Below are 25,206 nucleotides of genomic sequence, written 5' to 3' on the forward strand. Positions count from 1 at the left end.
TTAGGATTCCTGGCTGAGTCTGAAAATCATGCCGACAAAGAGTAACAGGAGAAAAACATATGAGTTTATTTTAATGTAAGTTTTATGTGACATGGGAGCCCTCATAAGGGAATGAAGACCAAAAGGAACATTCCTGTGTCTTTTTTGGTTATGTTTGTTGGAGAGTGGAGGGTGCTTGAGTACTAACGTAGGTGAAAGAGTCAGAGGTCGGTGTGGGACACTGGGGGCAGGTAGCAAAGTTCTTTTATTAGGATTCTTCTTGGTGTTCCTTTGTCTTCTGAGAAAAGAATGATCCTTATCCTGAGATTAGGCAGGCACCTCTCACCTGAGGGTTTTATGACCTGTTTTAGGGAAGAAGGGTTGGGAGGGAAGGGGTGTAGGTAGGTGGTGTTGGGGTTGGTTAGGAGATGGCGGGGTGGGGTGGTGGTGGTGGTGGTGATGGGTGACCTTAAACCCATTTCTGTAGGTTTTCTGGAAACTCCTTCAGTTTATAATATTCAGTACACCAAGGTGCCATGTTTTGGGGTAGCAAGTCCTGAAACCCATCACTTATGGCGCTTGTGATTACTAACTTGCTTAATGATCTATGTCTCCTGTTAGTGTGTTTCACTAGGACAGGAATCTCATCCTCTAGCTTTGGATCCTCTAGCTTGGATCATCCTCTACCGCGCTCGCGGTACTGGGTGCTCAGTAAATATTTATGAAAAGTTTCCATCAAAACTAGCTTCTAGTGCATCCTAGGCCTGCATATCCTCAGTACGCAGTTCACTAACCGAGCAAATCTTTATGTAACTCTACCATGTAACAGTACCTTGCTACATTCTGGGGACACAGAGGCAAATAAAAATGCAGTCTCCCTCGGCACAAGAGAAATTTTTATTCAAACTGTATTCATCTTTCATTCCAATCACTCAATTAGGGCACGTCCCTTGCTGGCGGATGCGTGAGCAAAGTTAACTATTTTCCGGCGAGTGTCCTCAGGTGACCTGTCTAGACGTGCCCGGGGGAAAAACAATCCAACATTCTCCCAAACCCCAAAGAAATCCCTGGCGCGGGACGCGCTGCGCAGAGTGCCCGGGGCGCATGGCGCAGCGGGGAGACCGTGCAGAACCCGGGCGCGCGGAGTTTGGCCGCGTGGCGCCCGGCGCAAGCTCTGGTGGGTCGGCGGTCCCGCGGGCTCCGGCGCGGGCGGGGGCGGGGCCGGGCCGCCGCGGGGTCCGCCGGCCGGCAGGGGGCGCGCGCTCCCCGGGCCCCCAGCCGCCCGCTCCGTCGCGCGCTCGCTTGCCGCCCGGCAGCACATGTGTTTCTGTTTTGTGTTGTAGCATTTGTTCTGGAAGCTCGTATTTACATTTTAAGTGTATCTGGTGAGTGGGCTGGAGCCCTGGTCTGGGCCGGGGGTGGAGGGGGGAAAAAGCCCTCCGGTTCATCTCTTAGCTGCTCCTCTTCCGTTTTCTCTCCGGTTTCTCATCACTCCAACCAGGTAGGGACTGAAAATCAAAATCGACAATGTTCAGTTTGCGGGATCTGGGAAAGTTTTTTTTTTTTTTTTTTTAACCCCCCCCTTTTTTTTAAAGGAGAAAAGGTAAAAAAAACAAAACAAAACAAAACCCCAAAACAACAACCCTAAGGAAGGGGGGTTGGGGGATTGAATGAATAAAAAGGGGAAGGAAGGCGGATCCACGTGGTTTAATCGGAGACAGACAGAGATCCCATTGTTCAAAATCAATAAAAAAAAAAAAAAAAAAAAAGAGGGCGAAAAGCGCAGGGACGCTAGGGGAAAGTAGCGGCGGAGCGGGGCACTTCGCTGCCGGGATCCGAGGGACCGGCTGGGCCACACGTTCGGGGAGGGGCAGGGAGAGTTGGGCACCATTAAAGTTTTTATTTTTCGTGACTGTGCGAGCAGGTGTTTGGGGCTGAGGGCCGGCTTCATTCGCCCCCCTTTCGACGGGGGCAGCCCACCCCGAGGGACTAGGCTGATTAGAGCCAGAGGTCGGAACCCCCAGGCTGGCGCGGAATTCGGGGCTCGGGGAGGGGAGGGGGGCGGCAGAGAGAATTGCATTTAATTGAGGGGGCTCGGGGAGGGGGGCGCGGAGACAAAAGCAGCAGGTGGGGCGGCGGGGGAGGGGGAGCCCTTTTAGAGGGCGATCTTTTAAGTGTCCCGGAGCCTTCTCTAATTAGAAGCTAGGGGATCAGAGGCTCCTTTTGCTTTCCTTTTACTTTTTTGGGGATCAGGCTGCAATAGTGATGCGATGTAGGCAAACCTAACTTGAGGATGGGCCGGGGGGGGGGGGTCTCCATTTTTTTTTTATTTCCCTAAGCGGATTTCAGTCAGAGACCTGGGCTCCCGTGCGGGATTCCCCGGAGGAGGCGCGCCGAGGCCCGGGAGGGGCGCGATTTCCTCCCGGCTCGCCCCCTCTCCGCCCACCCCGCGGCCGCCACTTTGGGGAGGGCAGGGGAGGAAGTGGAGGCCGGTGGCTCGGCTGCGCTCCCCTCCCCCCGCGCAGTTTATAACCCGTCCATTGTGCGCCGCTGCCCCGTGTCTCCTCCAGCGCGACCATGCCCAGGAAGAAGGCGGCGGCGGCGGCCTGGGAGGAGCCGAGCTCGGGCAACGGCACGGCCCGCGCCGGGCCCAGGAAGCGCGGCGGCCCGGCGGGCAGGAAGCGCGAGCGGCCCGAGCGCTGCAGTAGCAGCAGCGGCGGCGGCAGCAGCGGCGATGAGGATGGCCTGGAGCTCGACGGGGCCCCCGGTGGGGGCAAGCGCGCGGCGCGGCCGGCGGCGACCAAGGCGGGCGGCGCAGCCGTGATCATCACCGAGCCCGAGCACACCAAGGAGCGCGTCGTGAGTGCGGGGCCTGGGGGTCGGTGGGGGGGTGCTGGGGCCGCGGCGCGTCACTGCGCGTCCTGGCCGGGGGCGGCAGGGCCGGCGCAGGCCGCGGGCTGAATCATCGCTGCCGCCGCCGCCGCACAACAAAAGGGCGCGGGCCGGGGGCGGGGGCGGGCCGCGGCCTACCCGACCCCGTCGCCGTCGCTCGCGCGGCCGTTGGCCGTTGGGGCGCGCGCCCCGGGCCCCCCGCCGGGGGAGGGGCGGCGGGAGCCCTCGCCCGCCCGCCCGCGCGAGGGGGTCATGGCCCCGCCCCCGGCGCCGCGCGAGCCGACTCCCTCCGCCTCCCCTCCCCCTCCCGCCCCGGGAAGGGAGACTTTTGCAAGTTGTTTCGGGCCGGAGGAGGGGACGCGCGCGCCGGGTGCGGGCCGCGGCGCCCGGTGCCCCCGCTGCCCCCGGGCCCTTTCTCCCTCCCCACGGCCGTTGCGCCGCCGGGGCGCCGCCGGGGGAGGGGGCCGCCGGGGCGCTGCGGGGAGCGGCGGTTTGCGCCGGGGCTTTGAGGTTCCCGCCGCCTCGGCTCCGGCGCTCCGGGGGGGCGGGGCCTGGTGGCCGCCGCGCATGCCCCGTGCGGCCCTGCGCCGTCTCGCGCCGCCGGGGAGGCGGGGGTGGCCGGCGCCGGGGCGGGGTGCGAGGGCGCATGCTCCGGAGAGCCTTCCCCCTGAGGTCGGGAAGCCCCCGGGGCGGCGAGGTGTTGGGGCTTTGTTCGCCGCTCGCGGTGCGAGTGCGCGGGTGCTCCGTGTCGGCTCCGTGTACCCCCCTCCGCATCCCCCACCGGGGAAGAAGCATCTCCCATCCCCTGTGCGGACTTCAGTCCACTCGTTAGAGTTGGGCCTGCAGAATTTAATTGAGGTCGTGACCAGCTCAACTCCTGATGCCTGCGGAACCCTGCGTAGAGCCAGACATCTTAGGCTGGGTTCCGCGATCCTTCAAACCCACCGGCTTTGTGTGGGACGTGTGTTGAGAGATTTCAGATGGCCCCAAACGAGTAAGAACGTCCATTTAGGGTGTAGGCATTCGGGAGAGGCCCTTTTCTGTCCTCAAAGGGTGTGTGAGGCTCAGCAGTACCAGAGTGCTTTCCCCCAGAGGTGTTCAGTGTTTAAATGGTTAAAAAGAACGTGTTTCTTCATCTTCTTTATGGATGAGGAAACTGAGGCACGGAGCTTAAGGGCCTACCTCCACATGACTTCCATATGGGCTCAGATGTCTTCTAATGACGTCGGTAATCCCTGTGCAAAGCGTTCATGTGATGATGCTTCATAATTGCCCTCCTGTTGAAAGGGTCAGTGTGTCAGATGGTGGAGGAGAGCCCGTGTCACTGAAAAGGCTTCACCTAAGGTCTGGGAGCAGGACAGTGCCAGGAACTGGCTGGAGTGGAGAAACTGGAGCACAGTAACGGGTATCTTTTCAACAGATGTGATTCCCCGTTCGGGACTCCAGCCGGTTGCCCTGCCAGTCCTTGTGTGTTAGGAAGGAAGTGAGCAGAATGGCCAGTGGGGCTCTACCTCTGCTGTGTTCTCCTGTGCGTGAGTGCCTGTCAGCGGCAGGGCTCTCTCTAATCAGCGTATTGGTGCAGCAAGTTTTCTTTCCCCGAAGTGAGGGAAGAGATCCTTACTTACCCCAGTGCTGAGGCTCACCCAGGCATGCAGTCCCAGAGAGAGAGAGAGAGGGACACCCAGCTCTCCAGCAGCACTGCCCATGGCCGGCTTGTCTGATGGGAAGGCACTTTCTTAGTCTTTCCTAGAGATTTCTCTGCTTCCCAGGAGTAGACAGACCTAGCCTTGCCTTGCAGTTTGCATTTGCCTTGTATCTACGACTCGTGTACTTTGTCCATTTTGTATACGTGTAGACAAATCTGTATGAACCTTCCTTAAAAAACAAGCAGTAGCATGGTTTCCTTTGGACTAGCAAGCACATCCGGGAGCCTGAGCGTCCAGATGCCTTGTGCACAGTGCACAGTGGACGTTTTCAGTTCTTCCTTAGCATCTTTTGAGTTTGGTCCAGAGTCAAGACCAGGCCTGTGCTGCCCCGCTGCTTTCCCACAGGCCTGGGTCCCGGGTGGGTCCCCTGCCTGACCCCAGGTTCCCAGCTTTCAAGGGCAGCATCAGCCCTGCTCCTGCCAAGCAGGCCCGCCCCAGGCGGCCAGCTGTCCCTAGCTTGTTTCTGGAGAGGCTTTTGAGGGAGAGTTTTGCAAGCCTCCCCACCGTGGAGGGCCACTTGAAGGAGGTGTATGTGTGACAGTGGCTGCCGGGAACGGTCTGGACTCTGAGCTGAAGTCGGGGCTTGTTAAAGGTGAACCCAGGTAGATACCTTGGGTTGAGGAGCAGGGTTGCCTTGAGTAAATGTGTATTTTTGTAGAACATTCTTAGATTTTAGTTTCGGGAAATGCTCTCTCCTGGACTTCTGCGTAGTGTTGTCAGATGAGCATTTTGCAGTGGTCTGGGGTGGGTGACGTGTGAGCTCTGCCACCCTGGAGGTGACACAGGCTGCCTTGACAGAGTTCTGGAAAACGGGAGTGTCGCCACCTGTGCGGGTCTTCGTGGTTTCTTCAGTGTTGGTGTGCCGAGGTCATGTGGGCTCCAGACAAGTCTGTCCCATCTGCAAGGGCCAAACACATAGGACCAGAAAGCGAGCTTGAAGTCTGTTCTAGCTGATGATAGCCTGTTAGGGGATTTGTCGCTGGCATTTCTCTGAGCGGCCTTCTGCTGGTGAGAGTAGCGTTTTTTTAAAAGGGTATACGTTAAAAGGTGGGCTCTCAGCCTCATTAACGTGCTCTTTGCACTTGGGCAATAATTCAGAAATCACTTTGAACCAGAAAGCCTGTTTTGTTGATTGAAGAAGCGCTGTGCATTTTTCTGCCGCGGCCATTCATCTCCGACCAGCTTTTGTGCCCCGGGGTGTCAGGTGGAATGAAATCCCTCCTCCTCTTGGGGAGACTGTAGGCCCTGCTTCACCACCGCAGAGCTTCCAGCCCTCAGCCCTGACAGCCATCCTTGGGGGTTCCTCTGAGTGGAGCCAGCAGACATCGGGGTCTTTGCACGTGGCGGGCCAGCTCAGGTCTGTGACCAAGAGGAGCACGGGCTGTGATTTAAGGGTGTTGGGAGTTCTGTTCCTTACTTGAATTTTTTTTTTCCTAGAAGGTAAAGGTAAGAATCTCATTAGGGAGAAATAAAGTAGGCGACCGATGGCAAACAGCTGTGCAGATCATGGCATGAAGTCTAGCCCATTAGTTTCATCCGATGGGTGAGGACATAAGGCCCAGGACATGAAAACCTGAGAAAGAGAACAATCTCTCTTTGGAGGAATCTGACCGCCGTGCCCGGATGGACTCCATGCTCGAAGGCTCGCCACAAGCCTTGTATCAGGAGGGTCGAGGAGTCTTGGAGAAGTGCGCAGCTGGCTTGGGAGCCAGTACCCACAGGCCCTTGCTGCCTCGGGTCACAGGGGACACCCGCTCCTGCCTGGGGCCATTGCAGAAGCTCTCGAAGTCCAAGGGACCTGCAGGCCTGCGAGCTGCTGCTCTGGCAGGTGCCCCTCCATGTCCTGGTTTCAAGGTCACATCATGCCCCCAGGGGTCGTCTCCTGCCCTCTCCGTGCAGACCTGAGGAGCCATGGAGGGCCAGATGGGAGGGCCGGCTAGGGGCCTGGGCAGAGACCCAGGGCTGCTGCTTCCTTGGGGAACTTGACAGAACCCACTGGCTGCTGTTTGTCCTCTGTGGTAGATCTGTAGAATGTTCCAGCCAGGCCCGCCAGCTAAACAAAGAAGGGGAGATAACAGAGGGAAACTAGGCTCCCATTCAAGTAATCCGAGTCGGTGGGTGCCGTGGGGTGGGAACTGCCCTCCGATTAAGGTCTTTCTCTAAATAATTTATGCGTGGTGAGGTCCTTCTCCATTCCCGGCTGTCGGCTTCCCCTTCACGGGCTGTCTGCTGGACGTGCCCTGTACAGGGACTGTCCTCCTCCAGCCACGTAAACATGGACGCGCGTGGCGGGACCTGTTCGTGGGGTGCTGGTGACATTGGGTGTGGGTCATGCCGTGTCCCCCCGCCCCCGGAGATGTGTTCCTCTTCAGAAAGCACGCACTGTGTCGCTGAGCATCCCGCTGGGGCAGGCACTGCCTAGACGTAGAAAGGCGGGGGCCTGGTGGCTTGCTTTTCATTGAGAGCAGTTCTGCAAGCAGAAGGAAACCATTCTTTTCGGTGTCCTGGGGGGCGAGGTCAAGGCTCACAGCAGAGAGGAGGTGGGTGCGTGGCTCAGAAGCGAATCTCTGCCCGCTGGTTGGCTTTAAAAAGTGTGTTTGGACTTTTCAGAAATGCAGCGCACTGCTGAGAAAGTCCTCATGAGGGCCACCCCAAATGGGACAGTGGCGTGCCCTCCCTTGACTGGCCTGCAGTGTGTGGTCCTAGCACTGCTCTGTGTGGGGAGTCTGAGGGGCTGGACTCCAGGGTCCTGGGGCTGTGAACATGGCCTCTCCCTGGAGCCTCCCTGTCCCCACTCAGCTCTGCTCCCCCAGCTCCCAGGCCACAGCCAGGACGGCCTGAGGAGGCCCGGCTGGGATCTCCCCTGTCACATGGTGCTTTGATGATGTGTTGTCGTTCCTTCCCCGCCCCCCCCCCCAACCAGAAAGGTGCCAGGCACAGTAGGCCCCACGCGGAGGAAGGACGGTCTCAAGTCAGGTGATGCAGGGCTCCTGAGGCTTGTAGTTCATGTGCGGCGCCCTGCTGACCCCAAGGTCAGCTGCTTTAAGACCCCCTGTGCGCCCCGCCAGGCCTCTTGGAAATACCGCTATAGACAGTTCACAGGGTGGAGGGAAACATACATGTGGCTGATTTTTTTTAGTGTTTTGCAAAAGGTACTTCCAAGAGAAATCAACAGGTAGAGATCAGCCTGGGCCTCAAAAATGAGCTGCTGCGGGCAGGTTTGGGATTCCACACCCTGATGAGGTGGTGACCGCCTCGGGCCTCCAATCCCCCCCCCCCCACAGCAGGGGGGGTGAGTAATGAATGACGATTTTTCTTTTGTTTCTGGCTGTGGCGCAACAGACTGCCCAGCTGGAAGCAGCATTGCAAGCTAATCTTTTTTTTTTTTTTTTTTTCTTCTCCCTGTTTTCTCTCTGTAGAAACTTGAAGGGTCTAAGTGCAAAGGCCAGCTTTTGATTTTTGGGGCAACCAACTGGGACTTGATTGGTCGAAAAGAAGTGCCTAAACAGCAAGGTATGAGACCTGGTTTCCAAAACTGTGCGAAGCTGTTTGTCGAGTGCTTCCCTGTGTGCTAGGTGTCCCATGTGGTTCCTGTGAGTCCTCGCCAGGTAGGTGCGCTCTGCATCGGCAGAGTGTTCAGAGAGGCCAAGCAACTTGCCTAAGGCCACACAGCCCCTCCAGGGAGAGAGCAGGACTTGAACCCAGGTCTTGTGCCAGTGTCTCATTTCACTGTTCTGTGTTGTTGTTTTAAGATTTTATTTATGTATTTGAGAGAGAGAGAGCGCGCATGCAGGAGGGAGAGGGGGAGACTCCGAAACAGACTCCATGCTGAGCACAGAGCTGGACACGGGTTTCAATCCCATGACTGTGAGATCATGACGTGAGCGGAAACCAAGGGTCTGACACTGAACCGACTGAGCCACCCAGGCGCCCCTGGGTGCTGTTTTAAAAACCCAGTTCCATTTAGGATTAAACGGGAAAAGTATAAACCATCAAAAAGAACATGGACGCCTTCTTCCCATCTTCCTCACATCAGTTACTTTCATGATCACGAAGAGGCTGATCCCGTGGGATGTCAGAATGTCCAAGACGTTTGTCACATGTCACACGTCCAGCTTGTTAGACGTTACGGAAGAGTCCACGGTCCTTCGCACACTGCCAGTTTGTTGCAGGAACTGCTCAGTCCGAGCAGGTGGCAGTGTGTGGAGTGGAGAGAGCAGAGAAGCCCCAAGAAGTAGCTTTTGGTGCCCAGTTGCTTTTAGAAAACCAGTATCTCTCTTCAGGAGGATATGGGCCAACCAAGAGAAGTGAAGCTGGCCTGTTGCCATGTTTTATGGCTTCTTGATTTCATTTGGAAAGATTCCCAAAGTACTTTCCGACATTGCCCAGCGAACAAATATTTGCACATGGACACTCCCTGGTGCCTCAAGCCGGGCAGAGAACATCATCGTATTCCATGAAGGCAGCAGGACTTCCAGAAGCGCCAGGGGTCTGTCTGGAGACGGACCAGGTCTGTGCTGGGGCTGGTGTCCGGGAAGCCCCTCCGGGGGTGTGACAGCTGCCGTCTTCCTGCTAGCCCCGCGTGGGCGCTGCATTGGGTCTCCGAGCTGCTTTTCTAGTGAGTGGCCCGCTCACAGTTACACACTTGGGCCCCGAGCGGGGAAGTAAATGCCAGAGGAAGGCAAGCGGCAGAGTATGGGCCATCTCCTGTGGACAGAGGGTGGTGTGCACTGAGGCCAGGCCGGGCTCCCCACACCTTAGGGAGGTCCAGAAGGAGGGAAACTGCCTTCTGGTTTAAAATCCACTCTCATGCCCTAGTTATAGGCGTTTTGGGTGCATTCAGGAGTGCCTTTTTGTCTTCTCCCATTCCGACCTTTGCTTCCCTGGTTGGTCTCCCTTCAAGTGAAGTTTTATGTAATTAACAAACATTCTTCCTAAGTATTTTAAAGTATCTTTGGGTCTTCCCTGACCTTGCCGGGAGACTCTAGGGAAGGGGGGGTATTTATTGTCCCACTGGTGCAAGCCAAAGAGGAAGAGGAGAGTCCTCCCGCGCTGGCCCTTTCCAGTCTCCTCATACCCTGGCCAGGGAGTCGACCAGCCCCCCAGTGACCCTGTGGCGAAGCCTCTCGTATTGGCATGATGGCCACGTCGTTGACAGTGTGACACGGTGACTTGTGCTCCGTCCCCAGACCACCAGGCTGCCTGAGGAGCTGCCACTGCTGCTGGGCACTGGATTTGACTTGGATCACTTGAACGGGGGTCCTTGGAGTGGGGACAAATCCTACCCCTCCGGCCTCAGCATCTTGGGCATTGATCTTCCTGGAGCTGCCGTAGGGAAGAGGCTTCGCAAAGCAGGGCATCCAGCCACCTGTGAGACGGGTCCACTCCAAGCTGGGTCCGCCGTGGTATACCTGTTCCTTCCACAGTGTCCTTGTGTGCAGTGCATTGTTCCCAGAGATGACACATGTCAGTCCTGCCACCGTCCTTTTTCACCTTCGTGATAAACAGACTACAGCAGATCCTGTGAAGGCTGTCATGTTTGGTGTGCTCTTTCCCAGGAAATTGTCGGATCGTCTTCCACCTTTGGGGAGAGCTCAGGTGGGGGGGCCATTGCTGTGTGTCTGGGGTGCCGACTGGACGCAGTGTTCCCTGGCCTGGGGGCCCCCTGTAACTGAAGGAGGACGTGCCTCGCGCCCTCTGCTGGTGGGGCGTGGGAAGGGCAGGACTGGCCTCAAAGAGTCTCACGGACACTTTTCCCCTGGAGTCCGATTAAGCATCCTCTTCATCAGCTCCGACATCCAGATTAACGTGACACGGTTGTTGTGGCAGCCACTAGCATTTCATAACGGTCACCACAGGCCTACACATGTGGCTCGTGTCTGTCCTCAAGAGCCCCAAGTTGAAAATACTACACAAAACACTGGCCATGCCCTGTCCGTGAATGGGGAGGAGGGCAAGTTTTGAAGGAGGCGGCTGTGTTTTTCCTGCCCATACACCCTCCGTAGTTTTGAGTCCTTCCTTGGGGGCCAGGCATTAGTGAGGCCCTGGGCTTGGTAGGGCCTGGAAGGCTCATGAGTTCAGTAGGCTTGAGTGCTGGGATCGGCCTCATGGTGAGCAGGGAGCCATGAGCTGGAAGAGGGGGATGGGGGTGTGGAGGGCTTCCCAGAGGAGGGGGTGCTTGTCATGAGGTTCAAAGAACAAGCAGGGGACAAGGAGGGGCATTCTGTAGGAGGGAGTGCATGATGAAGTATGGGGCCATGACTTGGCCACTACAGTGGGACCCCTGGGAAAGGAGGAAACTGTGTGGTAGGGGAGGGGTGTCAGCTAGGCCCCCCGCACGGGACCTGGTAGATGTGCCAGGCAGGGCAGGTGGTTCTGGGGAGGATGGGGACCCTCCGACTCCACTTGGAAAGGAGCTTCTGGCTGTAAGGGCAAGGCCAAGGTGGGGGAAGGGCAGGCAGGGGAAGGTGAGAAGGGGTGTGGGGAAGGAGATACTGAGCCCACCGCCAACTTTCCTGGGTTGGGCTCCTAGCAGGAGGGAGGGGCCCGCCTTTTCCACTGCTTGCACGTGGGTGTGCTCAGCAGCTGGTGCCCGAGGGTCTGCAGTCCCCGCTGGCTGGGGACAGAGATGGCCAGGGCGGGGGGGTGGTGGAGGCAGTCATTCTGCTGCAGTTGCAGACTTTCTCCTCGGGCAGCCCCGGGCCAGGCTGTTGTAGCACCCGGGGGTCCTGTGTGGTCGGAGAGTGGATGCTTTGTGCCTGGTACCCTTTCTTGGGGTGCTTTCCGCCCCCTGGTCACTGTGGGTGTTTGATTTGCATTCTTCCCTTTGCAGCTGCCTACCGCAATCTCGGTCAGAATTTGTGGGGGCCCCATAGATATGGCTGCCTGTCGGGGGTCCGGGTGCGGACCGTGGTCTCGGGTTCGTGCGCTGCCCACAGCCTCCTCATCACCACGGAAGGAAAGCTGTGGAGCTGGGGTAAGTCTGGGGTCGGGTGGGCTCCCTCATGGGGCTGACTTCTCTGTCTGCCTGGAAGGGCAGCTTTTTTGCAGTGGTATCTCTTCTCCCTAATTTCCAGCTGGTCTCGCCTGTTCCCTGAAAGTGCGTCCCCTTCCTGCACCCTTCTGCCATTTGCTTGTACATAGCTACTGAACTTTTTGGGTCCTTTTTTTGGGGGGAAAGATTTTATTTATTAGGGCACAAGTGGGGGAGGGGTGGAGGGAGAGGGAGAACCGGGCTTCCCATTGAGCAGGGACCCCCCCCCACCTCACTCCCCAAAGCGGGGCTCGATCCCAGGATCCCGGGATCATGACCCGTGCTGAAGGCAGACGTTTAACTAACAGAGCCACCCAGGCGCCTCGAGTCCTCTCTCTCTTTTGATCCTCCTTTTTCCTGAATGTTCTGACGGAATCTGGATCTTTGTGATCCCGAGGCACCTAGAATTGAATTCCTATTTTAGACACGCTGTCCCCAGGGCAGACAGGCCCCCCTTCTTGCTTCGTGGCACAGTGTTGACGTAAGACCTCTGTTCTTGCCACTTTAAATGCCACCGGCCACGTCATGTCATCAGCTGCCGTGTCACTGCGATCCTGTCACTCTGATTCTGGGGATCTCGCCCGTCTGCAGGTTTGGTTGTTTGGTTCCTGTTTCTTTTTACATTTCTCGTCAATTGAGTTTACTTTTTTCTGAGTGGAGTTGGTCTCCAGCTGTTGGACCCCCTGGCCTGGGTCCCTGGGAGGGGGTCTCCTTGGCCTTGGTCACCTCCTGCTCCAGCATCCCCTCCATGGGCCCCCATGCACTGCTGCCCGTTTTTTTTCCTCCCACATCGTTGATGCAGGTCCTGAGTGAGGCTCAGCTTAGCCCCATGCCCTCAATAGCCCCCGCCTCTTCCCGCAGCTGGCTAGGTTGGCAGTTGTCCCCGCCCTTTGTTTCTGGTCCTTTGGCTAGTTTTTAGCCCATATGACTGCTTTTTTATTTCAGTCTGTTTGAGCCGTTTTTTGCAATTTCATGAGCTGCTGTACCAAAGTCCAAATATATTAACATCTGTTGTCTTCACTGCACTCTGCTAATTTTGTAATGCTGTTGGGGAAAAAAAAAAAAAAACTAGTGTGTCTGGCCCAAATTTAAACTTTATAGTTTCTTGATGACATGCTGACATTGCCACGGTTTTCATTCTCCCCGACTGGTACGGAGGAGTGTCCTTCCCCCAAAGCACACCCCTCCTGCCTAGTGTTCCAGCGCTGAACACAGCAGTCTGTCAGAGCTCCGAACTTGAAATACCTTCTTTCTGATCTCTTTACTGAATTGCACTTAAACGGTGCTTCTAAAAATGGGCCTTGTGCTGGCCCTGTGGGCAAGGAGTGGTGCAGGGGTCGTGCACTTGGCCTAGCGCCCAAGCAAAGACCTGTGCCCCATGAGTAGATTTGGGGGTGGGGCAGTGAGAGGACACGTCCTAGTGCCATGGTTAGCTGCTTAAAACAGCCCGGGCTGGTGTTTGGAAGCTTCAGTGCTACAGCATGTCACTCTCGAGGGGTCCACACCTGTCAGCCACTCAGGCCTCTTGAGGGCCCAAGAAACCATGCCTTTCCCGGTGAATTTGGACAGCTCCCGGTAGAAGCTGATGTCTGCCTCTCCAGCCATCAGGATGTTTGGTCCTTGTTCTTGTGGCCCTGCCCTCCGTGTTTCTCATGGTGGAAGGTTAGAAGGCCATTGTCAGGGAGGGGTGGGAACTGCTTCCTCCCCCTGCCCCCAGGTGCCCCGACTTTTTGGCCCTGTGAAAGCTCCCGGGTAGGTTTGCTTCCTGCTGTGTGGTGGTTCTCTTGGCTGGGGGGACCTGTGTGGGGCCCTTTGAGCTCTTCGGTTTGAGGACTGTAGTAGCCAGGGTTGAAAACCGGGGGGCGAAGGGGCTCCTCCCCATGCACCCTGCTTGCCCTGTCTGCTGTGGGGCCCAAGGGCCTTGCCAGAAGGTCTGTGTCTCGAGGCTCACGGCCTGTGCGGGTCCTATGGAGGTGGGCTTGGCTCTGCTCTGTGGGCGTTGTTTCCAGGGCAGGTAAAAGGAAAGAAATGACAAGTAGAAATGAACCACGTGGTCCATGGAAGACACCCAGGGCACTGAAGTGACTAAACTGTGTGGGGCAGGTGTTGAAAATGGTTCCTCTCTTAAAGTGCATCTCGGGAAGGGAGCGAGGGAATTACTGTCTGGCAGGCGGAGTGAGAGCTGGGAGTTTCCACGTGCTCCCCGGCTCGTGCTGGACCCCCAGGGCCAACCTTCTCTCCCTTGGGGGTAGAGCCACGGGAAGTGCTCCCGGCTGGGTTCCAGCTGCTGTCCCAGAAAAGCAGGTCAGAGCAGGTGAAGGAGGCGGCGGCGGCCTGCGGAACCATCTCTGGGGACGGTACTGTGTGCTTTGCCCTGTTCACCCGGCGCCTCTCGAGGTGCTCGGGAGGTTGGCTGTGGACAGGGAGTGGGGTGCTCTCCACTGCCTCCTCAGCTGTTGCTTGTGGAGGGCGCCTTCAGGGGGACCCAGGGGTGTCTGCCTTCCCCAGGACACTGCTCTCCCGCCCGGCCGCCCTCTCTCCTTCCTACTGTATCTTGCTCTTGATCTGCAGGTCGCAACGAGAAGGGGCAGCTGGGACATGGTGACACCAAGAGGGTAGAAGCCCCCAAACTCATTGAGGGTCTGAGCCATGAAGTGATCGTGTCTGCAGCATGTGGACGGAACCACACCTTGGCGTTGACGGGTGAGGAACGGCTGGTTTCTTCCGCATCCGGGCAGGCGGCCACGCAGTCCACCCTGGGCACGGGGGTGGAGTCGTCTCTAGCTGTCGGTCAGGATGGGAACGGCGCCTGGAGAGCCCCGGAGGGTGCTTCTCAGAGCCGCTAATGGCCTCTCCCACCTGTTGGCATCAGACAGTGGACCCAGAGGCCAGGGCTTTGAGGGCCTTTTGCTCCGAGCTGCCTGCCCCACGTCCGCCGCCTGGTCTCGCTCGCACTCTTTCTGCCAAAGGAGCTATTTGTGATGGTTCGGGAGCCTTTGATCCCAAATCAGGTTTAGAATCCTCAATGTTCTTTTCCCTTTTGTGATACTGTTCTTTCCTTCCAGAGACGGGCTCCGTGCTTGCGTTTGGAGAGAACAAGATGGGGCAGCTCGGCCTCGGCAACCAGACAGACGCTGTCCCGAGCCCCGCACAGGTGCTGCTCCCTTTCCTGGCGCCCGGCCTCTGTTTCTCTTTGCTTTTGTGCTTGACTGTCCAAGCTGAGGACAAGCACCCAGCCCTCTAGTTCAGTCGATGCCTTGCGGAGACGGTCTAGATTCTTGGAGTGGAATTCACATGTTGTAGTCTTTAAAGCGCACCTTCTAGGTGCCCGTGGTCAGAAAGCCTCCTAAAAACTGCTCTCTCTCCTTGAACGAATTAGCTCCAGAAGTCTTGTTTTAAGCCTGTTCTGTTCCAAAGAAAGTGAGAATTGTTGGATGCATGCGATTCGTCTTTCTCTGTAAATACTCTCTGAGTTCTGACCTTGTGTGGGGCTACCTGCCAGGGCTTACAGCACCCAGCCAGGAGTTGGGCGGTCTTTTATTCCCGAGGAACATGTGCTCCCGTCAGAGAGGTGGGGATCCCACCTGATAGTGACTGCTCATGTCAGGCAAGACCACACGTGCTAGTGAGTGACGAGTGGCTGGAGGGTGACGGCGGGGGGTCCCATTGCCTGGTCTGAGAAAGAGACTGTGGGCAAGGCTACCTGTGCTTTGAAGGATTTTGGAAATATCCCCGTTGTATCTGTCATTTGCACTAAGGAGGAAGTGACGGTTTCTAGAGGAAGGTGGGAATGACGGGCTGGGCCCAGGGCTCAGGGCTTGTTGGGTGTGATAAGAGCACGGCTTCCACATCCTGTCTGACACGTGTCTCCAGAGCCCATGCCGAGTTCCTGGGGGGGGGGGGGCTTGGCTGGCTTACTTCCTAGCTTTGAACGGTTTTATCTCTTGTCCACACCTTCTGTGAGGGCTAGTTGGGCTAGTGTTTCTAGAGGGCAAGGAGCATGGGAGAAAGCTGCCCTCTCCCAGGTTGAGGCTGAACTGTTTGCTAGTGACTGGGTAAGCTTTGGGGGTTATGTGTGGGCTAGTCTCTGGCCCCCGCCCCCCCAACTTTGGGCTGCTCGGCCGAGGTCCATGCTACCTGGGCGCAGTGTCGGGCATTTTTGGGAACGCAGGGCTGGGCCCACCATGTGCCCTACCTTGGGATTCGACTCTGCCGGGAAGGTGGGCGTCCCAGGAGTGTTTCTTCATGGACACTCTGGGTTTTAGCCTTCAGAATTCCTGGGTCCCTTCAGTTTCCTTGGCAGTCTAATTGTTTCACACCGACCTGCAGAGAGGGGGAGGCTTTTTTTCTGCCTTTTAAAACAAAGTCTGAGAGTCTGCTGTCTTGTCTTTTCAGATCATGTACAACGGTCAACCAATTACCAAAATGGCCTGTGGGGCAGAATTCAGTATGATAATGGACTGCAAAGGGAACCTCTATTCCTTTGGGTGCCCTGAATATGGTCAGCTGGGTATGGAAACGTTTTTTAAAAGCTCTGTAATCTAACTGCCTATCTGGAACCAGAAGTCAGTGTGGGCCTGCACACACATGTTGGAAATGTGGGTAATTGATCGCAGATAATAGCCTTGATCCGTTAAGTGGGTCTCCCGTTTACTGGGACAGCCCGTCCTAAGTCACAGGGTGGTGGCGCATCTACAACGGGTTGGCCTAATGATCAAGTCGGGCCTGGATTCTGACAAAGGATTCTTTTTTCTGGGAGGGGGAATTCATTTATATGTAAAAGGACCTCAGAGTTTTTAAGAACGAAAAATCAAACCACCGTCATTCGGTTTCACATTTAAGAGTTCGCCTTTTTTGGAAGCGAGAATGTTACACGGTGAAGGTCGTCCTGCGGACCCGGGGCTGGGTGACTACCCCCCACCCACCTGAGTCCCCTTCCCCGTTTCCGTCCCTGAACAGAGTGTACGCCTTCAGAAAAACATTCATGTCTGTCTCATTGAGTAGAAAGGGAAAGCTCAGAAAGCAGTTCCTAGTAAGTGGAAAACGTCTCTCGATCCTGATTTTACAAGGTCTCCATTTTCTTTCCCATCTGACACCAAAGTGTGTTTTTTTTTGTTGTCCCGTGTCGTCGTCCCCGCCCTGCGTCTTCTCACAGCCCAGCCCCTGGCGAGTAGGAGGTGAGGAGTGGGCGCCCTCTGCTGGCGCCTCAGCTGCATGCCACTCCGGATCCCCACGGCCCCCGTATCTGGGTTGCCGGGTCCCCACGTCATTAAGAGCAGGCAGATGGAAGACGGTATAAATAGAACAAGGAGCAGCGTGCTGGCCTTAGACTTCAGGGAACAGTGACTTTGTGAAACTAAATATACCTCGAGTCAGAAGTGAATAAGAACGAACAGCCCCTTACGCACATGCAGTGTTGGTTGCCAGGGAGCTGCCAGAGACTGTTGGAGAAACCGTTTCCATGACCACAGGCCCTGGTGCCATCCCCAAGCCCGGGCAGAACACCGGAAGTGTGTTTCCGGTCTCTTTCTGGAAGTGTGTGTGGCTCCCCTGTGGCCTCTGGCTGCCCTGGATTTGCAGACCGGCAGGTGGATTTTCCTAAGGGGAAAACTCTGTGACCTTGGCAGTGATGACCGTGGCTGGTCCTGGAGCAGGGACCGTGTGCCACGCACTCCCAAGTGCTGAATCCAGACTTTGGGGTGCCCGGTCTGTGCTTTCTTAACGATAGTTTGAGATACGGGCTTTACGTGTGTCTGTGGAATCAGCCCTACTTGTCAGCTTTCTTCGAAACCCACTTCGAATCTCATTGTCCAAATCCAGAGAGGTTCCTTTCCTTTTAGAATTAGAACATACAAATGTAACCTTGGAGAAGTGTGTCCCCAGCACACGTGCCTGTGTCCGTGCCCCCCCCCCCCCGCCATGACGCATTTTACTGGGTCAGGCAAGGCAGAGATGGGCGTGTGCCATTAACTGTATCTTAACCGCCGTAATGGTATATTGAGGTTATCAGGAAGTCCTAAAAACTCAAGTCTAGGGATTGTGTGTTGAACTTTTTCTGTTCGTTCTTGGAACAAGCAGGGGCCGGGTGAGACCACACTTGGTAGGCCGTTCCTTTGAATCTGTGGTCTCCGGCTTCTGTGATCACGGCTAGCGGGTAGACACGTGGTTGGTTACAGACTGGTGCAGGCTCTACAGGCGCGCTTGATGATGTCTTACAAAGCAGCATCCTTTCGGGGGAGAGTTTCCTTGGGTGTTTGCTGTTCTGTCCCGTTCATTTCTTAAACATAATTTGCTTCAGCGCCCACGGTCGATTTCATGGTACTGATTGGGTTGTGCCCCCGGTGGAAGGCATCATGTGGTTGACAGAAATGTCCCGTGACGCCCTGATGGGCCAGGCTGGGGCCTGTGCTCTCGGCCGCTGCTGACTTCTGGCTCTGTCGCCCCAGGACACAACTCGGACGGAAAGTTCATCGCCAGGGCGCAGCGGATAGAGTATGACTGCGAGCTGGTACCCCGGCGAGTGGCCATCTTCATCGAGAAGACAAAAGATGGGCAGATTTTGCCAGTCCCCAATGTGGTTGTACGGGATGTGGCCTGCGGCGCTAACCACACGGTAAAGCTTGAGGGTTTCTGGTTTTTCCTCTGCTTCCGACTGTCACCTCTGCGGAGAAGGATGTGTGTATGTTCCAGTGTCCCAACACTCCGCTCTAGCCGGGAACTGGTCCCAGAGGCCCTCGACGGCCTGTCCTCCCACGGCTTTGTGCCGCTCGCTTAGCCACAGGGTGTAGTACTTTTCTGTTCATAATTTTTCTAACAGTTTCTGGAGATGCAGCTGAAGGACAGACGTTTGGGGTCAGAATCCTACTGCAAGTGTCTCTCTGGGATGGCTTGTCTACCAGAGCACCACAGGACCTCTTTCTAGGTCTGTAGTCGAGGGTGTTGAATGGTTTTTAGCTGTGAGGGCTGTTCCCTTAAAGATCACTTTGGATAGATGGCCGTACTGTTTTCTGTGTGCGTACTGTCTAGTTTTGTTTTGTTCTGTTTTTATAAAAGATTTTATTTATTTGACAGAGACAGTGAGAGAGCGAACACAGGCAGGGGGAGTAGATGAGGGAGAAGCAGGCTTCCCGCTGAGTAGGGAACCCGGTGCGGGGCTCAATCCTAGAACCCTGGGATCATGACCCGAGCCGAAGGCAGACGCTCCATGACTGAGCCACCCAGGCGCCCCTGATTTTGTTTTTATAAGATTTTATTTTGAAGTTGTCTCCACAGCCAACCTGGGGCTTGAACTCGCCACCCCGAGATCAAGAGTCACATGCTCCACAGACTGACCCAGCTGGGCGCCCCCGTATTTGTGTCTGTTTATCTTTGTTGCCTTTTTGCAGTTATTCTGCCCGAGTGCACCTGTGAGTCCAAGTTGGCCTTCTTCTCTTGAAAGAGCACTGGGCTGGGAGTCCAGAGACTACGCTGGTCTGCTGGTGTGCAGCTGACTGGCGTGTAAACCTCAGGCGTGGCTTCATCCCTGGAATCCTCCCTGTCTAGTGCTCAGTGGTGTGGGCTAGGAGATGTTGGTCCTCTGGAGTCTGAAATCTGTGGTTCTCTTCTGTCCAGTGCGGTCTGGGGAAGCAAAGGTCGATCTCGTACGGGCCTTCTCACATCACGTGGTTGTACTAGGTTATACGTTCACACCGTTCAAATGCTGGACAGTGAAGAGGCTGTGATGGACAAGTTTTTTTTGTTTTGTTTTGTTCTATTTAAACAGGGCTCCACACCCAGCGTGGGGCTTGAACTTAGAATCCTGAGATCCAGACCTGAGCTGAGACCAAGAGTCTGATGCTTATCTGAGCCACACGGGTGCCCTGAAGATCAGTTTGAAATTGTTTTTGGTCCTTGTGACCAGACGGAGGTCCCCTGTGCATGGGTGGGATGGGGGGTGTCTGTGGAGAAGGCCCTAGCAGGCCTTCTGTCCGTTCCTCCTGCGGCGCTGTCTGCGCTGTGATGGGGGGAACAGGGCACTGACCTGCCCGCTGGGGCCTCAGGCTCTTGCTTCTGATGGGGAACCAGGGGGACTTGTGACTTCAGGGAGTACTCGAGGACAGAAAGTAGGGCCCGCGGCGGAGGGAAAGAGGAAGTGCCCTTGCGTCCCCTGCCTTGGGGGAGGCTCAGCTTAGCTGCAGCATTTCTGCCTTTTACATTGTGCTCTGCTGTCCTCTGCAGCAGCGTGATGGCGCCTCTTGTCCCCTCCTGTGGGGTCCCGTCCCACACTGTGTGTTCTCTCTGCCCGCAGCTGGTCCTGGACTCTCAGAAGCGCGTCTTCTCCTGGGGCTTTGGTGGCTACGGCCGCCTGGGCCACGCCGAGCAGAAGGACGAGATGGTCCCTCGCCTGGTGAAGCTGTTCGACTTCCCCGGGCGTGGGGCGTCCCAGATCTACGCTGGCTACACCTGCTCCTTCGCTGTCAGTGAAGTGGGTTAGTGACTTCCCCATCGGAGCCTCAGGCGGGAGTGGGGTGGGGTGGTGAGCCTCCCCGGCAGACGAGTACTCCGTGGGTGGGGAGCCATGGAGTCCTTCCACGTTCCCAGACCGAAACCCCGGCGTTCTGTCGGACAGAATGTTCCTCTGCTGTCCCCAGCGTGCGGCATCTTGCCTTTCTTGTTGAGGAGAATTCGGATCTTGGCACGTGTGGTCACAGTGGGAATGTGTCTGTCTTTTCCCCAGGTGGGCTGTTCTTCTGGGGGGCCACCAACACGTCCCGCGAATCCACCATGTACCCAAAGGCCGTGCAGGACCTCTGTGGCTGGCGAATCCGGAGCCTGGCTTGTGGGTATGTGGCCAAGGCTGCTGGGGAGCGAGACATGTGTCCCCTTCCTGGGCCAGGTGGACACCCCAGGGAGGGTGCCTCTTCCCTTGAGAGGCTCTTCTGTTCCACCCCACCCCCCCACCCCCGCTCCCTCCTTCAGGGCATCAGATGCAGCAGAATTCAGGAGGGGAGGTACTGTTCGGGGCAAGAGGGGTTGGTAGGTCCTGAGACAGATGGCGGCTTGTCTTCCTGCCTTCTCAGAAGGACGGCATCTTGACAGTTTCCGTTCTCCAGAGGCTTGGTGGGCTCTGGTCATCTAGCAGGTTAAAATGATTTAAGCTCCACATTATTTAGGATTTTAGTGACTCTGATTCTCTGGGAAGGAGAGATTGTCCTGAAGCCGGTGCTTTTCAGTTTATTTTAAGGACACCTGTTGAGTTTTTTTTTAGCACGTCTTGGTGAGGAGTTTGTTAATGTTAATCAGCTGTCAGCTTGCGGTGGGGGTGGGGGGGGTGGAGTGGGACGGTGTCGTTGGGGGAGGGGAGCTGTGGCTTTAATCTCCCAAACGTCCAGCCCTGAACGTGTTATTTTTTTTGTTGCATTCCACCCTCTTTGTAATGAGCTCTCCGTCCTGACTCGATGACCTCTTTTCTTGGTGGGAAGGTCTGGGGTTCGAGGGCCTGCACGGGACACCAGTGAGGGGTTCAGAGAAGCCCGTTGGCCGGGCACGTGTTGTGGCAAGTGCGTGCCGTGCAGGGTTCAGAATGGGATGGACTTGATCTTGGTGCTGCAAGTCCTAGCCTGCGGGAGGTGTCGGCAGGATCCGGGGTTGTGGCTGCGCTGGTGACCCCCCCCCCCCACCTCTGCTTGTAGGAAGAGCAGCATCATCGTGGCCGCCGACGAGAGCACCATCAGCTGGGGCCCGTCGCCCACCTTTGGGGAGCTGGTAAGCGGGGGGCCTGTGTGGCCAGGGTGGGACGCAGTCCACGCTCTCTGCGGCTGCCTCCTGAAAACGGGCAGGAGGAGAATGTGTCTGCCGGAAGACGAGACGCTCCCTAATCTTCGGGTCTCGTTGGCTTTCAGGGGTCTGTGCCTGTGCGTTCACAGGGACAGGGAGGTTGAAGATCCCTGTCCCCCGGGGTCTTGTCAGCACAGCTGAGGTGTGCAGGGGCACGGAAGGGGGCGCTTTCCCGGCTCCCCTCCAGGAGGGGTCGTGTCCGCCGGGGCGGTGGGCACCGAGTAGTAGCGTCTGCTGCTGCCCAGAGTGGAGCGCCACGGGGCCAGCCTCTTGGGTCACTTGGGGACACAGTGCCCTCGCTCTTCCTAAATGCGTGAAAGTCTACGTTGCCTGCTTTTCATCTGCATTGCCTGACTGATGAGCACCCATGGCCCTCGATTTCTCACCCATACTTGGCCTTCCCCAACCAACTGTCTGATTCTTCAGTTCTGGTGCCTGATGAGTCTTTAACTTTCAATTTCTTCGTCGGGAACAGCTTGGCTGCGGAGCCCGGCTGGCGCTCTGCCCGTTCTAGCTGCGATGATCCTCAGCCTCTTTGTTATTTCCTGTGGGGAAGGCGGTCTGTTTCCCTTCCCACCTCGCTCGTGGGTGGGAGCTGAGGGGTGATGGAGAGGAGGGAAGGGAGGGCGTCTTGGTCCCTTGAGCCATCTCCGGGACTTGGTGGCCTTGTCCTCGGTGTTCTGTGCCGACTTTGGGGGTCCACGGGGGCCCCTGGGCAGCAGACCTTCCAGCCCCCCGAGGTGGCCCTGGCTGCAGCCTTGAAATCAGGAGACAGAACCTGGCCCGGTTTTTATGGCTCCTTCTCAGAGAGAGGAAGGTGTTGCTAGGGCCTGTCGGAGAGAGATTCCGAATACCAATTTAGAAACCAGAGGGGAGCGAGAGGGACTTTGGGGCAGCGGCCCAGGGGCAAGGAGGAGATGGCAGGGCGTCTGGGAGGAAGCACTCCCTGCACGGGAAGGGGTGAGGAAGCATCTGGTGGCAGATGGAGCTGGGAAGGCTGGGGTCTGCCAGCTGGAAAAGCCCCCATCCCCACCCTGTCTGCGCCAAGCTCTGGGAGCAGTCTTCCAGCAGAGCCTGCTGGCTCTGGTGTCCTGGAGTCTGGGGGTGGGGCCCGGAGGGGGGCTCTTGGGAGTCTGGCCTGCCAGTGAGTGTGGGGACCACCAGGGTTCTTCGTGATGATGGTGTCTCCCCAGACTCCCCTGCCAGGAGGTGCTTGTTACCATACAGACCCCCACAGGTGACAGCTCAGCATCAGGCCCTTCTTGGGTTGAGAATCAGTCCCTGGTGGTAGCGCTTGTGTGGGCCGGTGTCGCTCGCCAGGCCAGCTGTCGTGTCAGGCACGGCAGGCCTCTGTCACCAGGCCAGCCCTCATTGGCTCAGGCTCCCGGACAGCGGGGTTGCCACACGTCGCCATGGTTCCCTTTCCTGGACCGTACGGCAGTGACCCCAGTTCTGCATCTCTGTTCGCTTTGCCAGGGCTACGGGGACCACAAGCCCAAGTCCTCCACCGCGGCTCAGGAGGTGAAGACGCTGGACGGCATTTTCACTGAGCAGGTGAGTGGGAGCCTCCAGGCCGGCGAGAAGTGGAGGGCGCTGGCAGCCGGGCGAAGTGAGGCCAGGCCACACGAGGCCTTCTTGGGCTGCTCCTGGGCTTGTGCGCCTGTTCGAGGCTGGTCTTGTTTCCCTGAGCAGCTTCTCAGCTGCCTCGTGCTAGAGGATTTGGTGTGTAACGGGCGTCCATAGGACGTGGCACAGGGGCAGGCCGGCCAGGCTCAGTAGGTGTTCTCACCCCAGTCACACCGGCCACAGTCCAGCCACGGCGGATTTGTTCTGGGGACAGGGGTACCGTTCACATCTGCTTTGTACCTTCAGCTGAGACTACACACTATTTGGCCATGGGGCAGGTGGTGGCAGGGGGTGGGTTCCTTTTTTGTCCACCAGGCCACCCTGACCGCCCTTGTCTGTCATCCCACAGGCAGGGCGTGTGACCTCCACACAGGGTGGGATTGTGGTCCAGGGAGGCAGAGGGAACAGGGGGCAGGACCTGGGTGTGTGTTGATGGCATCAAAGCCCTTCTTGGTGGTAGCCTGGAACGGGGCGTTGGTAATGGGTCAGCTCATGTGGACGCTGGTGTCGTGGAGCCAGGGACATGGAGGTGGTCCCGGCCCAGGCTGCCAGGCCAGCTGAGCGGTGGCCCGTTGTCTGCTCTGCTCTCCACGACGGGCCCGCGCATATCCGACCCCGATTTGTTCCCGCAGGTGGCCATGGGCTACGCACACTCCCTGGTGATCGCTCGAGATGAAAGCGAGACCGAGAAAGAGAAGATCAGAAAACTGCCCGAGTACAACCCCCGGACCCTCTGATTCTCCCGAAGCCCTGCAGCCCCACACCTCCCGCGGCAGCTGTCAGTTCCACGTGCACTGGGACCGGACGTCCAACGAGGAATTGAAAGAAAGCAAGAGTTGACCGAAGGTGCATTTTTGTTAGACTCCCTGAGGTTCCGTTTTATAAGTGATTTCAACGTCAACTACCTTTTCTGTATGCTTTCCAAAGTGTTTTTTTTTTTCTTCTAATGTTTAATTAAAATATTTGCTCATAGTTGACTTACCATTCCTACAAAAGAGGCAGAAACTCTGAGCAACCTAGGTTTTTTTTTGTTTGTTTTTTTTTCCCCCAAGTGGTTTTTTTCTTCCTGCTCCTAAACACGTTTCTCAGAACACCCCTTTCCAGTCGTAACTAGCATGTGATCCGAGCGGGTGCTCCCTGGGAGAGGAGTACCCGTTGACGCAGAAAGAAAGGTCCCTTCTGGGAGCCAGCAGCGGCTGGACAGAGACAGTGCTGGTGGTGGATCTCCATCCAAAAATCACGCCCGCCTGCTTCGGAAGCATCTGGGTCACTTTCTTTCTCGCTTTTTCCTGTAGACCAGCCGAGGCCGTTTCTCTCCTTGGCTGCAACATTATTAGAAATCTGCCATTTCCCCCCTGGTGGGGGCTCTGGGGTCTGTGTTTAGCCATTTTTTATATACTTTAGCTATAAACGTCCAAATGAAAATCAGGTGATTGTGGACCCAGTGGGACTTGGGTGGGCAGACGAAGGGACAGCATGTCTAGTTCACGGGCGGCTCTGAGGTTTCTCGGGACGAGCTGGAGCCGTCTGGCCAGCACTCGCCATTAGAAATTGATCAGCCAGCAGTTTAAAAAAAAAAAAAAAGTGCATTCTGGAGTCCTTGCAAGGAAGGATCAGCCCTTTCCGTACCAGCCTTGATCACCTCTGTGCTTCTGTCTCTATCCTCCGCCGGATCCTGCTGGAACGGGCCCAGTCTCTGAGACGCGGGGTCCTGTTCTGCTAACCCAGCTCTCTGGTCGCCTTGCTTGGCTGTGGTACCAAATAGTTGGGATTCCTGAAAAGTCCCCCTTCCCCGCGTATCAGCGCGGATCTGTGACTGCCACCCCACTTCCCGCCACGCGCCCTCTGCCCGAGCTCGTCACCGACGGTGCGCTGCTCTGCGTGAGTTACGAGGTGCCTTTCCCGGACCCCTCCGCTCACTTGGACCCAGGAGAGGCGACAGCTCTGGCTGGGGCTCTTGGTTTCGAGAGGGTCAGGACGGGTTTGGGTGCTTTAAAATAGATTTTTTTAGTTCCGTGGTGCTTCTGGGGGAGAGGGGGTTCGGACTTGGTGGGACACGTGGGGGGATGGGAGAGTTGAATATGGGTCTTTTTATTCTTTGCTTTGCTATTGTTACCACTTGTCATTGTCTCGATGTTAAAATGCCAAAAATGA

The 25,206-nt window shown here is 56.8% G+C and overlaps 1 protein-coding gene across 3 annotated transcripts; it reads left to right on the top strand.

Moving 5' to 3' along the window:
* The first annotated feature begins 1,330 nt into the window (after positions 1-1,330).
* On the top strand, positions 1,331-25,206 carry LOC111154590 (regulator of chromosome condensation 2). 3 transcript variants are annotated; one of them, XM_022514254.1, is made up of 13 exons: positions 1,331-1,364; positions 2,550-2,838; positions 7,997-8,090; positions 11,410-11,553; positions 14,182-14,313; positions 14,676-14,764; positions 16,006-16,120; positions 18,057-18,223; positions 19,898-20,078; positions 20,327-20,432; positions 21,282-21,354; positions 22,903-22,980; positions 23,685-25,206. In XM_022514254.1, the coding sequence occupies exons 2-13, from the start codon at positions 2,557-2,559 to the stop codon at positions 23,787-23,789; spliced, it is 1,566 nt and encodes a 521-aa protein (XP_022369962.1). In that variant the 5' UTR covers positions 1,331-1,364; positions 2,550-2,556; the 3' UTR covers positions 23,790-25,206. The 3 variants fall into 3 exon arrangements, with proteins under 3 accessions (XP_022369962.1, XP_022369964.1, XP_022369963.1); XM_022514256.1 differs by lacking the exon at positions 1,331-1,364 and adding an exon at positions 1,443-1,480; XM_022514255.1 differs by lacking the exon at positions 1,331-1,364 and adding an exon at positions 1,890-1,989.

The sequence above is a fragment of the Enhydra lutris genome, unplaced genomic scaffold (genome assembly GCF_002288905.1).
Source record: "Enhydra lutris kenyoni isolate GAN:26980312 unplaced genomic scaffold, ASM228890v2 scaffoldscaffold38, whole genome shotgun sequence".
Lineage (NCBI taxonomy): Eukaryota > Metazoa > Chordata > Mammalia > Carnivora > Mustelidae > Enhydra > Enhydra lutris.